Below are 12,937 nucleotides of genomic sequence, written 5' to 3' on the forward strand. Positions count from 1 at the left end.
CATATAAAGAAAACTTGCAAAAAGTTTTTTTTGTTATGAATTATGTCATACGTTGCATGATATCTAGTCATCACTTAAATAAATATATATTCTCACACTATTCACATTATATAGGATCACCTATATACGCCAATATTAATTCAAACGAACGGACAAATATGTAGACAGGCTGTGCACACTGCCTTTAATTCAAAAGTGTAATTTTAATCAGTTAGATTTTCATTTACTTGGAAATTGTCCTTTTTGTGCATGCCACATTATGATAGCAGCTGTAACTTCTTTATCTGCAAGTTTAAAAAAAATACACGAATAGAAATAAGGACAGATATGGTGAAATGGAACAATTGCACAAACGAAGTTCTTTTACATTGATACTTTAAATAAAGCTTTGTGAACAGAAATAGCCTTCATTAAGGACGTTCTTTGTGAAGAAGAATTCTGAAAAAGAGCCATATGGCCAATGAAAAAACTAATAATATAAAAGACATATCTTTCTTGATTTATCTTCATAAACTAGGCATTGCTTTCAGTGGTATAACCACATTGTAACAACGTTCTACGGGCAGTTCAGTAAGTAAATATTTTCAGTAGAATGCGATATTTCTCACACAGGCACAATTATGCAGTATTTTAAACCTTTTGGCGATTGGATCTAAGTAAGGGTTATATTATTGACTGAATGTTGCTCTAACTTTTTTACACTGCCGTTTAATCCTGGCAGAGAAATAGTTTCGAATATTCTATCTTCATCTGCCAAAATATGTTTATTCATTTGCAATAGGGAATTATGCTAGAAAAAGGATCCGAGGGCATAGCCTTATCGGCCGTGTAAAAAGATCTCTTTTTGAAAGAAACACGCGATTATATACGATTCAGTACTGTTATGAGACTGCTGTATCTGAACTTTGAATTACAAAACAAATCTGTGTAATGATAACAATTGCCCTGGCATTCAAAACAAAAAAAACATGGTACCAGTATCTACACTCTAAGTAAGTATTCATCTTATATAATCCAGATTAATTTTTAAAAATCCTCTTCAATTTAGGAATTGAAGAAAATTCAGAATGTATACTGCGATCGTCTTAGCAAATATAATGCTTCTGACATCAGGATTAATTCAAATTGAGCCATACAAACAACAAATTCTCGATGTTCATAATAACTTCAGAAGACAGTTGAAAGCAACAAATATGAATAAATTGGTATGTATCACGATGGTAGTTCGATTTTATATATATTGGGCATTGATTAGAGGTGGGATGTATTGGGCTTGAGGCCCTGAATGCCAAGGCCCAATTCAACTGACCGAGCCAGTCCATATGAAAATCCATATGACACGTTTGATGAATTTTAAACAAGAAGTGGATTTAAAAAGGTCGAATACGACTTTTCGTATTGGGACGGTCCGAAAAGTTATTAACCGGTAGATTTTCAGAATCATTCAAATATTTATACGGACTAGGCCAATTTTAGCATATAAGGGCCGATTTTTACATATTATTTACATATCGTTTAAAGAAAATCGACAAGATTAGAAATTCAAAAAGTCAAGTAACTTCAATTAATTAAATTAAAACTGTTTCTATTACTACCGTAGCATTTTTTAATAAAACATTTTAAAATTTATCATCGCTCATCATTTTAAGTTACAATTTCTTGGTTAAACCTTTATTTAACTGATTTTACTAAGGGTATGCTTAACCTACCGGTGCACCTGGTCCATGCTCCCAGTTTTTAGTGGAGTCTGAGTTGCGCATTTACTTTTGTTACTTTGTATGTATGATTTTAGTTACTTTATGTTCTTTGTTGTGTATGTCTGTTTTCCATGTCTGGTCTTTGTCCCTGGATTACATTCTTTTGATTACCGCTACAACCTTGGTTCCTTTGATTACTTTTTAAAAAGCATGAATAGAAAACACAAAAACAAAATTTAGAACAACAAAACGAAAGAATAAGTTACATAATGCAATAGTGTAGACTTCGTCTTACATGAAGTGTTTTTCATCTTAAACCTTTATTTATTATCTCATATGTATAACTGCATTCCCATTTGAAATGGGTGTGACCATATATTGCTTGACATCAAACTACCATTAAATAATGTAAGATTGAAATGATGAAAGATGGAGGGTTGTATAAATAAAAAAGGGTCCATTAATAAAACGTATGTTTTACAATTTATGTTATTTTTTTAAATGTTTATTACAATTAAGGTCGTCATAAAGGGATATAGATCTTCGAACCGTATGGGATATTTTTTATTTTGTATATATTTATTTAATTTTTATTACCTGTAATCACTTGTGTGTAAGTATTCTTCTAATTTAAACAATTAGAACGGTATAGGGCATGTCTATGAATGATCGTTCTCATACTTTGAAACTTGAATACCCTATTAAATATTGAAAGAGTAATCAAGAGAACCAAGGTTATAGCGGCAATCAAAAGAATGTAATCCAGGGACAAAGACCAGACATGGAAAACAGACATACACAACAAAGAACGTAAAGTAACTAAAATCATACATACAAAGTAACAAAGCAAATGAGCATCTCGGACTCCACTAAAAACTGAGAGCATGGACCAGGTGCACCGGTAGGGTAAGAGTCCTATGTAAATAATCTCAAGTTTATCAATACATACGTGGAAGAGATTTTAGTATTATGATTACTCCTCATTTTGCAAGGCCGCTTGTATTTCTTCTATTGGAATAGCACAAATGGCAAAACTCCTTCTAGAAAACTGCGCGTAATTGTTTGTTTGAACATGCATAGAACTGTTCATTTTTGTTACATTTCATATGAATGAGTACATGGTATCTGAGATATTCAGTTTAGTTTATCTCCAATATTTTTATTCCCAGAATATATCCATTATATGGTAGTTTATCTGATCAGTTTTAACTGAACAAATGAACGAAAACTTTATTTAGGAATTAATATAATGGTTTTTTTTTTTTTAAGATCTGGGATGAAAAATTGGAAGAACGCGCTACTAAATGGATTAAACATTGTATTCTAAATACTCCGCTAACCCCTGCGGTAAACGTGTTTGCAAGACTGTTTATGGGAAACCCAGATTATAAGTCATTCTTAGACATAGGAATGAAATCATGGTTTAATGAGGGAAAGTCGTACATTTATAGATACAATAAATGCAGTGGAAATTGCAAAGGCTACAAAGAGGTATGTAGGTCCTTATAGAAACCCTCTCAGACCATAAATGGAAAATCAATATAATAACAAAAATGATAAAAATTGGCAAAAGATATCGAAGCACGAAGTATTGGACAATTAAGATACAATGTACATCAAATTCCAAGTACATCGCCTGAATGTGAAAAAAGGAAATAAAGTCGATTTTCATATACAATGTAGCGACCATATTAAAATATATGACATATAAAAACTGAAGATCAGAAATGCAAAACACAACACAATGAAACCAAAACACTAGCAATAAGAGCTCCCATATAAACCGAGAGTGGCACTTGGTGCTCCGAAATGGTAAGCATTTCCTGTCCCGCCAGCGATACATGTTATTGAGTATGATCCGATAATAGCAGCAAAAAATACAGATCCCCGACAAAAGTAACAAAGTGGTCCCACCAAAAACAACGGAGCGATTCACAATTGGGCGATATCATCCAATCTAACAGATTAAATAGGAAGTAAAATAGTTTGATAAAATACAATGCTTGTGTTCTTTACACATAATGCGAGCGAGTACATGTTACTGGGAAATCAAACTGTGCGTTTTAGAGTTTATGCTAATGTGATATCATTTACTGTTTTCAGATGGTTACGGCTAACTACAAATATATAGGTTGTGCTATGAGCAAATGTGCGGTACGCGGAATGGAGTCATGGACATCGATACGTAATTTGGGCCTGGTTTGCTTGTACGGTCCACTGTAAGCATACTTAAATACCGGTTCATGTAAACTTCAGAGAATGGTAAAGGTGATTCATAATTCAGGAAAAAGAAATCATCGAGCAAGCGACGGTTTTTCAATCTATCTTTACCTTATTTCTATGTAACTATAGTTTATTTTAGCATATAAATATGTATTTTTTGGGGAAAATCGTGCATTCATCTCCCACGCAAATCAAGAACGATTACGCTTGCAGAATGGCAATTATGCACAAACCTATCTGATTTTATCTCCAAAGTGCAAATACCAAATGAAAAACTAAAACTTGTTTCTGGTACGTAAGTGTTACTTATACTCGGCGTCACATAAATAACATACGGTTAAAATTTGAATAAAATATTTTCTACGACTTTATTGACGCCAACCGTCGTTTAAATTGTCTTAAATGACTTGCTCATTCGTTTAGCCAAACAGCTTCTCCCTAAACAAGTCGCTTATTAGCTTAAATCATGCGTAACAAATCCTTACGGGAAAATCCCATACTAATATCCGCCATGTTGGTTTTTACGGGACAACTTGTTTACAAACGAAATTCGTAAGTTCCCGTCGAACTCCGGTGACAATCGTCTGCTTGATCAACTTCTCGGTATTGTACGTTGTTCGCGTAAAATAAATCCGAGATATCCGAAACAACGCCGAAATGCATTCTGGGTTCTTCGGTTTTTGGACAAACCATTTAAACGTAAACAACATCTCCTAGCAACCCGATCACTGTAAACATGGCCGACTTTTTACAATGTAAATATTGGCACCGAGAATTAAAATCTGACCGGAATTGAACGATTCAATCTTTAGGAAGAAGCCGTTTGGCTAAACGAATGAGCAAGTCATTTAAGACAATTTAAACGACGGTAGGTGTCAATAAAGTCGCAGAAAATATTTTTATTCAAATTTTAACAGTATGTTATTTATGTGACGCCGAGTATAGTAGGAATTTTTTTTTATTAAGTAGAACAAAAGTTAATTTGATTGACATGCAAAAAAACAAATTAAAACAACAACAAACAAAAGAAACAAACAAACAAACAAATGGGCAAGGATTCTCTTGATTGATTTTTTAATGAAATTTGAAATGACATATAGTAAAAGATTTCTTGTTGTTAATTATTAGCAATTCAGATCCTCTGAACCTAGACGTGCCATATCATATATAAAACGCTCAAGAAGTGAGTGTTACTAGTAATGAACTACATATTTTCTTACAGAGCCTTTCCTTTTCGTCCATATTACCTTGGTGGGAAAGCATGTGCCTGGTGTAAAGATAGCCGAATGTGTGATCGTGGTTTATGTGCAGGTAGGTCATACCTTGTATTGAAGAACCCATCTTGTTCGATAAAGAAAAATTATTTACTAGCTTTTGTTACTGGGAGAATTCCAGTCAATGTATTTTCTTGGTAAAGAAAGTTTAAAAAAATCTTTTCTGTCATCTTACTATCATCAACATCATGAGACATATAATCCATAAAAAAATCCAACATATTTTGAAAATATGAAAGTATGTAAAATAATCGAACTGGCCATTTAACTTTTTTTGTCACCGAGTGTGTGTGCTTGGTTTCCGTCCAACACCCTTTATTTTGTGGACACAACTACTTGGAAACCGCTGAACAGGTTGAATTAAAATTCTGTAGGATTGTTAGTCATTATACATGTATGTACGTAATCATATTGATTGAACAAATTGAACAGGAGTTATAGAACTTTTGATTTTTTTTTGTTCTTTTGTTGTCGGTTAATTTTGTTTTGTATTATTTATGTTTATGTTTTTTGTGGGTGTTTTTTGCGTATGTGGGAGTGTTTGTTTTTGTTTTTGTTTTTGTATTTTTTTAAAAAAAATTTTTTGTTTATTTTATTTGCTTTTATTTATATTTATTTTTTTTATTTACAATTTTAAGATTTAATCTTCGATGGGCAAACTGTAGAATAATCAGTGTGTCAAACCTATATTAAAAAAGGTTTTGAACCTCCAATATAAAGCACGTATGAATTAAGTTTACATTGATATAAAAGTCAACACACGTACCATAGTTTTTTTTTATTTACTTCTATATTGTAGAACATACTAAAGGTAAGAACTATTTTAGTAGGTCTGCTATTAAGGAATTGAGGAGTGACATGTGAGGTACATGTCTTGAGTGTCAGTCTTTATAAAAATCAGACGGAAGGTGATTCCGTGCATGTCAAAAACCTATTAAATTCAGGTTTATTTCTTGTTCAGAAACAGTTACCATAATTTTTCATTTTGATGTTGCATTTTGGGATGAAAAGTATATAGATTGTACATGAAATTTGCACGTTGCAAGAGTTATCGTTCATGATTTAGTTTCATTTGGTTAAAGTTAGTAGTAGATAAATATGTTATTTTCTAAAAAGAAAATGCGGATATGAATGGAGAAATAATATCCAGATTTGAACGTGTAGCATATATAGACTGGAAAAAACAATGAAGCACTTTTTCATTGGCAGTGCCTGAAATTTATGTGGACTGGTACTTAAAACATATTTATATAATAAGATTCTGGGATATAAACGAATCAAAAAGCATTCTATGTATTTATATATTTACCTTCCGTTCTCTCTAACACGTTTTTTTTTTGTATTCTATTTGAACTTCGTTCTATTTTTTTTTTTATTCTCTTCCATGAACACATAGATATTGTGAAATTTAAAAAAAAATCATAACATTGCAAAAGAAATAAAGAACGCATCCACGCGGCTTGAATTTTAAGTAGCACTCCATATAAGAATCGTGCAAAATGTGATTCATGGTTGGACAGCCTACATATTTTTATTTTTGATATTTTGTTTATAATGTCATAGTAAACAGAAAGTTACATGTGGTTTTTCATATAATCTTTGTTCATAGGAGATAAAAAATATATAGAATGTACTGTAGAATTCAACATTAAGGTAAATAACTCTGTAAATGACACTAAAATACAATAGAAACTGTTGGATTTTCCATGTTGATTATCTCCTAAGAGCAGACAGATTGGAAAGAATAATTATACATTTCATCATATAGACCTATAAAACTACTTAATAACAAAAATAAAAATATGTAACCTTTTTTTAGGTGTATCACATTTTACCAAATTTGCATGATTCTTAAAAAGACTGTCACTTAACTACTGAATAAAAATTACAACCCGAATTTAGTTTGTTGAAAGCTGTTATTTTCTTATTGTTGATTTCATGTTAAAATTCCTTTTAAAGCTAATTAATTTTGCCATTTTCAGAAAATTGTTTCGATATGGAAGAAATTTGTACAAAGGAAGTAAACACAAAGTTTCACTGCAAGATGTCTGATTCGAAGTTTATCAGCACATTTGCGGCGAAAATTTGTCGCAAGTCATGTGGCTACTGTTCAAACCAAAATGAATAGAACATATGCAAATGTCAAAGTGATAACAAAATTATGAATAAATTGCTGAGCAAAATACTTCATGTCTTATTGAACGTATACACAGTGAAATCTGCCAATGTAATATTAATATGGATATGCACTAATAATTACCCGATTAAGAACCTTTCATCAGTTGCACATGGTTTGGTAACAGATAGTTTTCGAACTTTAAACCAAACCACTATTAGTTCTAAAATACATACAAACAAATATTACAACGAAGATAAGAATCAAAGTAAAGCACGATATACAAACAAGGTATAAGGACGCATTGTGTGTGTGGTAAAAAAAAAACAAGTACTATCATTAAAAATAGGTATAACCTACGCAATAAAATTTGTTCCTTTTACTACTTATTTTCTATATTTCATTCAGGAAATAACAAATTTTAATTTCCGATAGTTTTTCGAACGCCACCAAGTTATCAGTATTTGGCAAATCGGGAAACAGAATTGCAATCAGGTGACTTGCGTTTCCATGGAAGAGCGTCTTTAAGGACAAAGGGTAAAAAGCAAAACTCTACCGACTGCGTCGGAATAAGTTAGGGCAAAAGGTAAAAAAGAAGTACACCATAACAAAATCTTGATTTGTATTTTTGTACTTGTTAATCACTTTTCTGATGTCACTTATGGTGGATCAGCGGTCCCTTTGGTCATGTACCAGTCCGGTAGTCTGACGTGAAAATGATGTTATTAGTATTTTACACAAATGAGATGTTTTTTTCGAGAATTTAAAATACTGCAATTTCTTACCTCTCTTTATTGTTCCATTGTTCCTTTTTCGTTGTTTCCATCTCCTTTATTTAATAACCGTGCACAACAAAAATGTTCTAAAAGCATTCTTTGCACTTGTGTTAATAAAAAACGAATACACACTCAAAACACCCGTTCAATAATTCTTTTTCATATTCCGGACTTTGCCTACCTTTTATTTAAAGATTTTAATCAAAGGGGAATAACTTATTATAAACTTGTCATCCGACAGATGCGTTTACCGTAAAATTGAGCAACCGACAGCAGTAGACTTCAAATTCAAATATTGAGCGGCGGTAAGTACTTGGATACTTCTAAATAACGCATTTTAAACCATTCAAGTACTTACCGAAGTGAAAATAGTTTAAATTTCCTAGAAATATATTACCTGTTTCCCTATCCCAAATGAGACCGCCAACCAGGTAGTCGGGTGTTGTTACGTCCCTTTGAAAAACTTGCAAAAATGGCTTGCATTCCGTAAACTGAAAAAAAAGACTATTAGTATTGTCAATTTTAAATTACACATTCCTAAAGTGATAAGAACAATTTGTAGCATACATTAACCTTAATATCCAGTAGCTATCTGACCTTTAACTCCATCGTCATTTCAAAATATTTTTATACAGAGCTTCGTCTAAACCATTGAGAAAAATACACAATGGTTTAGCTTACGTCCGAAAATATTTGCGTGTAATGCTATGGCAACGTCTTCATCCTCTTTGTGCTAAAGTTATGGCAACGTCGTCATCCTCTTAGTGCTCATACCTATCATGCATAGGCATTCGGCCAATTACTTTAAGCAAATTTAATAATTTAATAAATTTGATAAATATATTTTTCTAAAAAGTTTCATTCTAGAAAAAAATATTGAACCGTATTTAGAAGGAAAAAAACATACCCATAAAAGGTCATGTTTTATCCATTATAAATTTAAATTTATGGGCTTTCTATTGTGTGGTCTATATAATGTTCTTAAAATAGCTGACAGTAACAAGGATAGCAGATGATAAAAAATCAGCTTTTACATCTATTTGCCCAGCACAGTATATTATCTGGTAAACTTGAGATAAATTCATTGAAGTAATAACAACACTATGCATATGATTTGTGTGAATCTTTTTTTCCCGATAATTCTTTGGTTTTTTTTCGATGATTTATTTACAGGTAATTTGCAGACGATGTTGTTTTATCCGCACTTGAATTACGATATATTCGAAAATATGAAAAGTAGGTTTTAAAAAAACATCTTACGTATGGGCAGAAATGAGAGATCAAATTTCAATTTGTCATACTAATAGTTACATGACTAAAATGCTACCAATCAAGACAATCATGTACTGAATAGTAATGATTAATCATTAAATTATGATATTTCGATCGAGAATCACCTATGTCATTATAAAATTGGTGTGCTATCTAAATTTACCCAATGTATAATTGTTTTTAATTTAAAGCAACTTCAAATGTTCTTCTTTTTATTCTTTTTTCGATCTGATGGGTTCTTGCTTTAGTTCGATGATTATAAATGATTCTAAATGTTGAAATATTACAAAATGTTAAGAAGTGATAATTGTTTAATTGTTTTTTTTTTTATTAAGCTATTCGTAGGAACCATTTTTATTTTGTAAGCTCTTCATTGCTTATATGTATCTGTTCTTGTCAAGAACAATGTTTTTTTTATGAGCAGCGATACATTAAACCTTTTCCATGTTATATGAATTGAAAGAGTCAATACTTATCGTATTAAGACTGATGAAATTTATAATCTTTTATTCCTTTTTGGTAAAGAACATATAGAGGAGTAATCACGGGAACCAATATTCTAGCGAAAATCAAAAGAATGCAATCCAGGCACAAACACCAGACATGGAAAACAGACAAACACAACAAAGAACATAAAATAACATAAATAATACATACAAAGCAACAAAATTAAATGATCAACTCGGACTCTAAAAACTGGGAGACATAAAACATATCGCAAACCTGATTTTCTGTGTAGCCATTTTGCCCTTCTGCGATGTTTTAGAAAAATATGTGAATTTGTAACCAAGTACAATATTATTTTTTGAAACCGCAAAAGATTTACGAATAAGTCAACGAAATGTCAATTTATCATGTGCTAACGTAGTGTAATGAGTTTAGAAATCAAAACTTTTGGAAAGAACTAATTTTCGGAAATCTGCACGATTTTAGGTCTTGAAGTAAATCTTTAGAATTTTTAGGTATCTACATATGATTTATGCCACTACGAGAGTACGTGGTATTGCAATAAGTTTGCTGTCATCCTTCACTTCACTGCAGACAATATCTTCTTAAGATGAATTGACATCTCAATCATGGACACGATGAACATCCTGCTATATACCTTTCTTTGTATGGATTCTTATGAAGTTTTGGTTTTGAAATTAAGTTTCCAGTTGAGGCGCTGTGGTTCGCTGAATTTTGGAATCGATATGCACACAGGTGGGGGTCAGAAGTATACAAGTCACTTGGTAACTTTTTTTCGGCATCGATAAAAAGACAACTGAAAAAGATTATGCAACACAAAAAGTAAAATAATGCATATTCAAATTTATAAAAGTAGTATAAAAATAAAGTCAAATTCAATTTTCACTTTTCCTATTCATGAATCATAGATTTCCAGTTGTGAAAAAAAATTGAGTAAAATGTAGAAAAGATGAATTGACATTTTTCCCTACAACACTAATAAATGAACTTGGGACAGAGACTTTATTTCAGATATATCATCGATACTACAAATGGTTTATAAACACAAAAAACTAATATTAGGCAGGTTTCACATGTTCAACTTGTAAGAAGACGAAATGGTAATCTAAAGAAGCTTTATCAATAATTGTGTCACTTCATAAGTTCGATGACGTAATAAGTCCTTGTATACTTGTAACGACTTGTCTGTGATTCGAGTTGTTCCACTTTTAACTTCAAAGAACAGCGATGGTTTCAAAGTAAGCAATGAATGAAACTATTGCTTTCTAACGTGACTAACTTTACGTAATCAACTTCATCCACTGAGAGACATAGGGCGTCTACAGTTTCTTTTTTATTTCTTCCTCTCTGTTGCTGTCCCGTCTAATGTCAAATAATTACATCAGGTATTATTTGGCATTCCGCAATTTCAGTGTCCTTGTGGGCTCCAGTCTAGAGCTTGCTCTGTGATATTTTTCCCGTTCTGTCGAAATATATATGTAATCAATTTGAATGTTCTATATCTTAAATTATGGATTATTGGTTGTTGTTTTGTTCTTTTCCATAATTCTGTGTTCGATATTGTGTTGGCCATCTTATGTTTAGGATGTTTCCCATGCTTTATTGACAAAATGTTGTATAGATTAGATGCTACAGTTTTTCTTTAGGTTTCTGGTCCATATAGAAGAACTAATTTATATATTAATTAAATATCTCAATGTTGTTGAGCCAAACAGGCTTAAGTACGGAAAATACCTGTTGTGCTTTCTTTTTTTCTAGCTGTAATGTCCTCATCTGTACCTCCTAGTGTACAAGAAATACTTACAGGTAGGTTACGTTTTGGACGTTTTCTTTGGTAAAGTTGACGACCTTAACACAATCGTTAGTATGATGCTCAAATGTTTTTGTTCAAATGGATGTACATACATGTATTTGGGTCTGTTCAGTACATCATTTACACGCTCTTTCCACCTCGGTTGTTTCTCAAGTTTTGTTTTGCCGTCTTTGTCGTTGATTGGTGTATTTGAAGTCGATGGTTTACTACTTACTTGCCTTTTAATGTTGTATAGTATTTTGATGTCTGCTTTGCTAACGAACATGGATTTGTTCTTGTGGCTATATTGATAATCATTCATAAGTCCGGGCGAGTAAGAAAAAAGAGCTTTGATGTCGTTATTTGCTTCACTGAATATGAACGTCAAGGAGACAATTTTGACTAGTACATTTGTATACTTTTCATTGGCTGTGGGCCTACAATACATAATACAATTTCAATAACTCGAACTCGGACGTTACATTATTGCTTTTTTGTTGAGGTTAAATGACATCATGATTAGACTGATGACATTAATGCTGTAAATTCATTTAGTGTAATAAGCTATTAAACTAAAACATTTTATACAAATATTACGTAAAATTTGGAATGATTGATTGATTGATTGTTGCGGTTTAACATCCGAGCAGCAATATTTCAGCTATATTCAAAAGATGACAATGAAATGGATGGCAAAATGAACATGAAATGATGAAATAAAAAAAAGGGATGGGACACAGGGATGATAGGGTCGGAAACTTTTGATTGCCACTAGAAAAAGTGAGGGATGGGTAAAGTCGGGCAATTTAGCCTCCTGTGGCCGAGTGCAAATGTTCCTACTCCTATCGAACACCACAGCAGGGTTCTTTAACGTGCGAGGAACGTGACATCTTTCCCAACACGGTGCATCACTATGGTTTGCGGTCAGGTTTTCCGTATTATAGCCTGACAACCCCAGCATGAAACACGCCAGGGGTACCCCATTCCACCACCTGGGGCACACATCCGGGTTGCTCTGTGGCCAGAGCGCCTAGCCCCCGGCTAGGTTTCTGAGCAATATTTACGACAAGCTTAGCGCTGCTGCAGGCTTATTCTTTTAACACCCGGACCTGCACGAGGCAAACTTTGGATTGATTATGCGCCTTTTGTCTACTCGGTATCTATGACAAGGGCACTTACTCAGGCTTGGAATGAGGTCTTTCTAATGCATATTTGTCCCTTTCAACATTGAAAACATTGACGCCAAATATCGTGTCTAAAGTAACGCTCTATGCCAACAGTTATACCCTAGTGTATTCACGTCGCAATGGAAGCGGGGG

At 32.6% G+C, this 12,937-nt stretch overlaps 1 protein-coding gene across 2 annotated transcripts; it reads left to right on the forward strand.

Moving 5' to 3' along the window:
- Nucleotides 1-516: 516 nt before the first annotated feature.
- Nucleotides 517-7,379, forward strand: LOC148628787 (GLIPR1-like protein 1). Of its 2 annotated transcripts, XM_088564739.1 has the most exons (7): nucleotides 517-570; nucleotides 1,049-1,205; nucleotides 2,967-3,188; nucleotides 3,801-3,916; nucleotides 5,143-5,231; nucleotides 5,994-6,005; nucleotides 7,177-7,379. In XM_088564739.1, exons 2-7 carry the CDS (start codon nucleotides 1,068-1,070, stop codon nucleotides 7,320-7,322), a joined length of 723 nt encoding a protein of 240 aa, XP_088420865.1. In that variant the 5' UTR covers nucleotides 517-570; nucleotides 1,049-1,067; the 3' UTR covers nucleotides 7,323-7,379. The 2 variants fall into 2 exon arrangements, with proteins under 2 accessions (XP_088420865.1, XP_088420866.1); XM_088564740.1 differs by lacking the exon at nucleotides 5,994-6,005.
- The last annotated feature ends 5,558 nt before the right edge of the window (nucleotides 7,380-12,937 follow it).

The sequence above is a fragment of the Perna viridis genome, chromosome 1 (assembly GCF_037379345.1).
Source record: "Perna viridis isolate PV_CMFRI_1.1 ecotype Kerala chromosome 1, ASM3737934v1, whole genome shotgun sequence".
In the NCBI taxonomy this organism is placed as follows: Eukaryota; Metazoa; Mollusca; class Bivalvia; order Mytilida; family Mytilidae; genus Perna; species Perna viridis.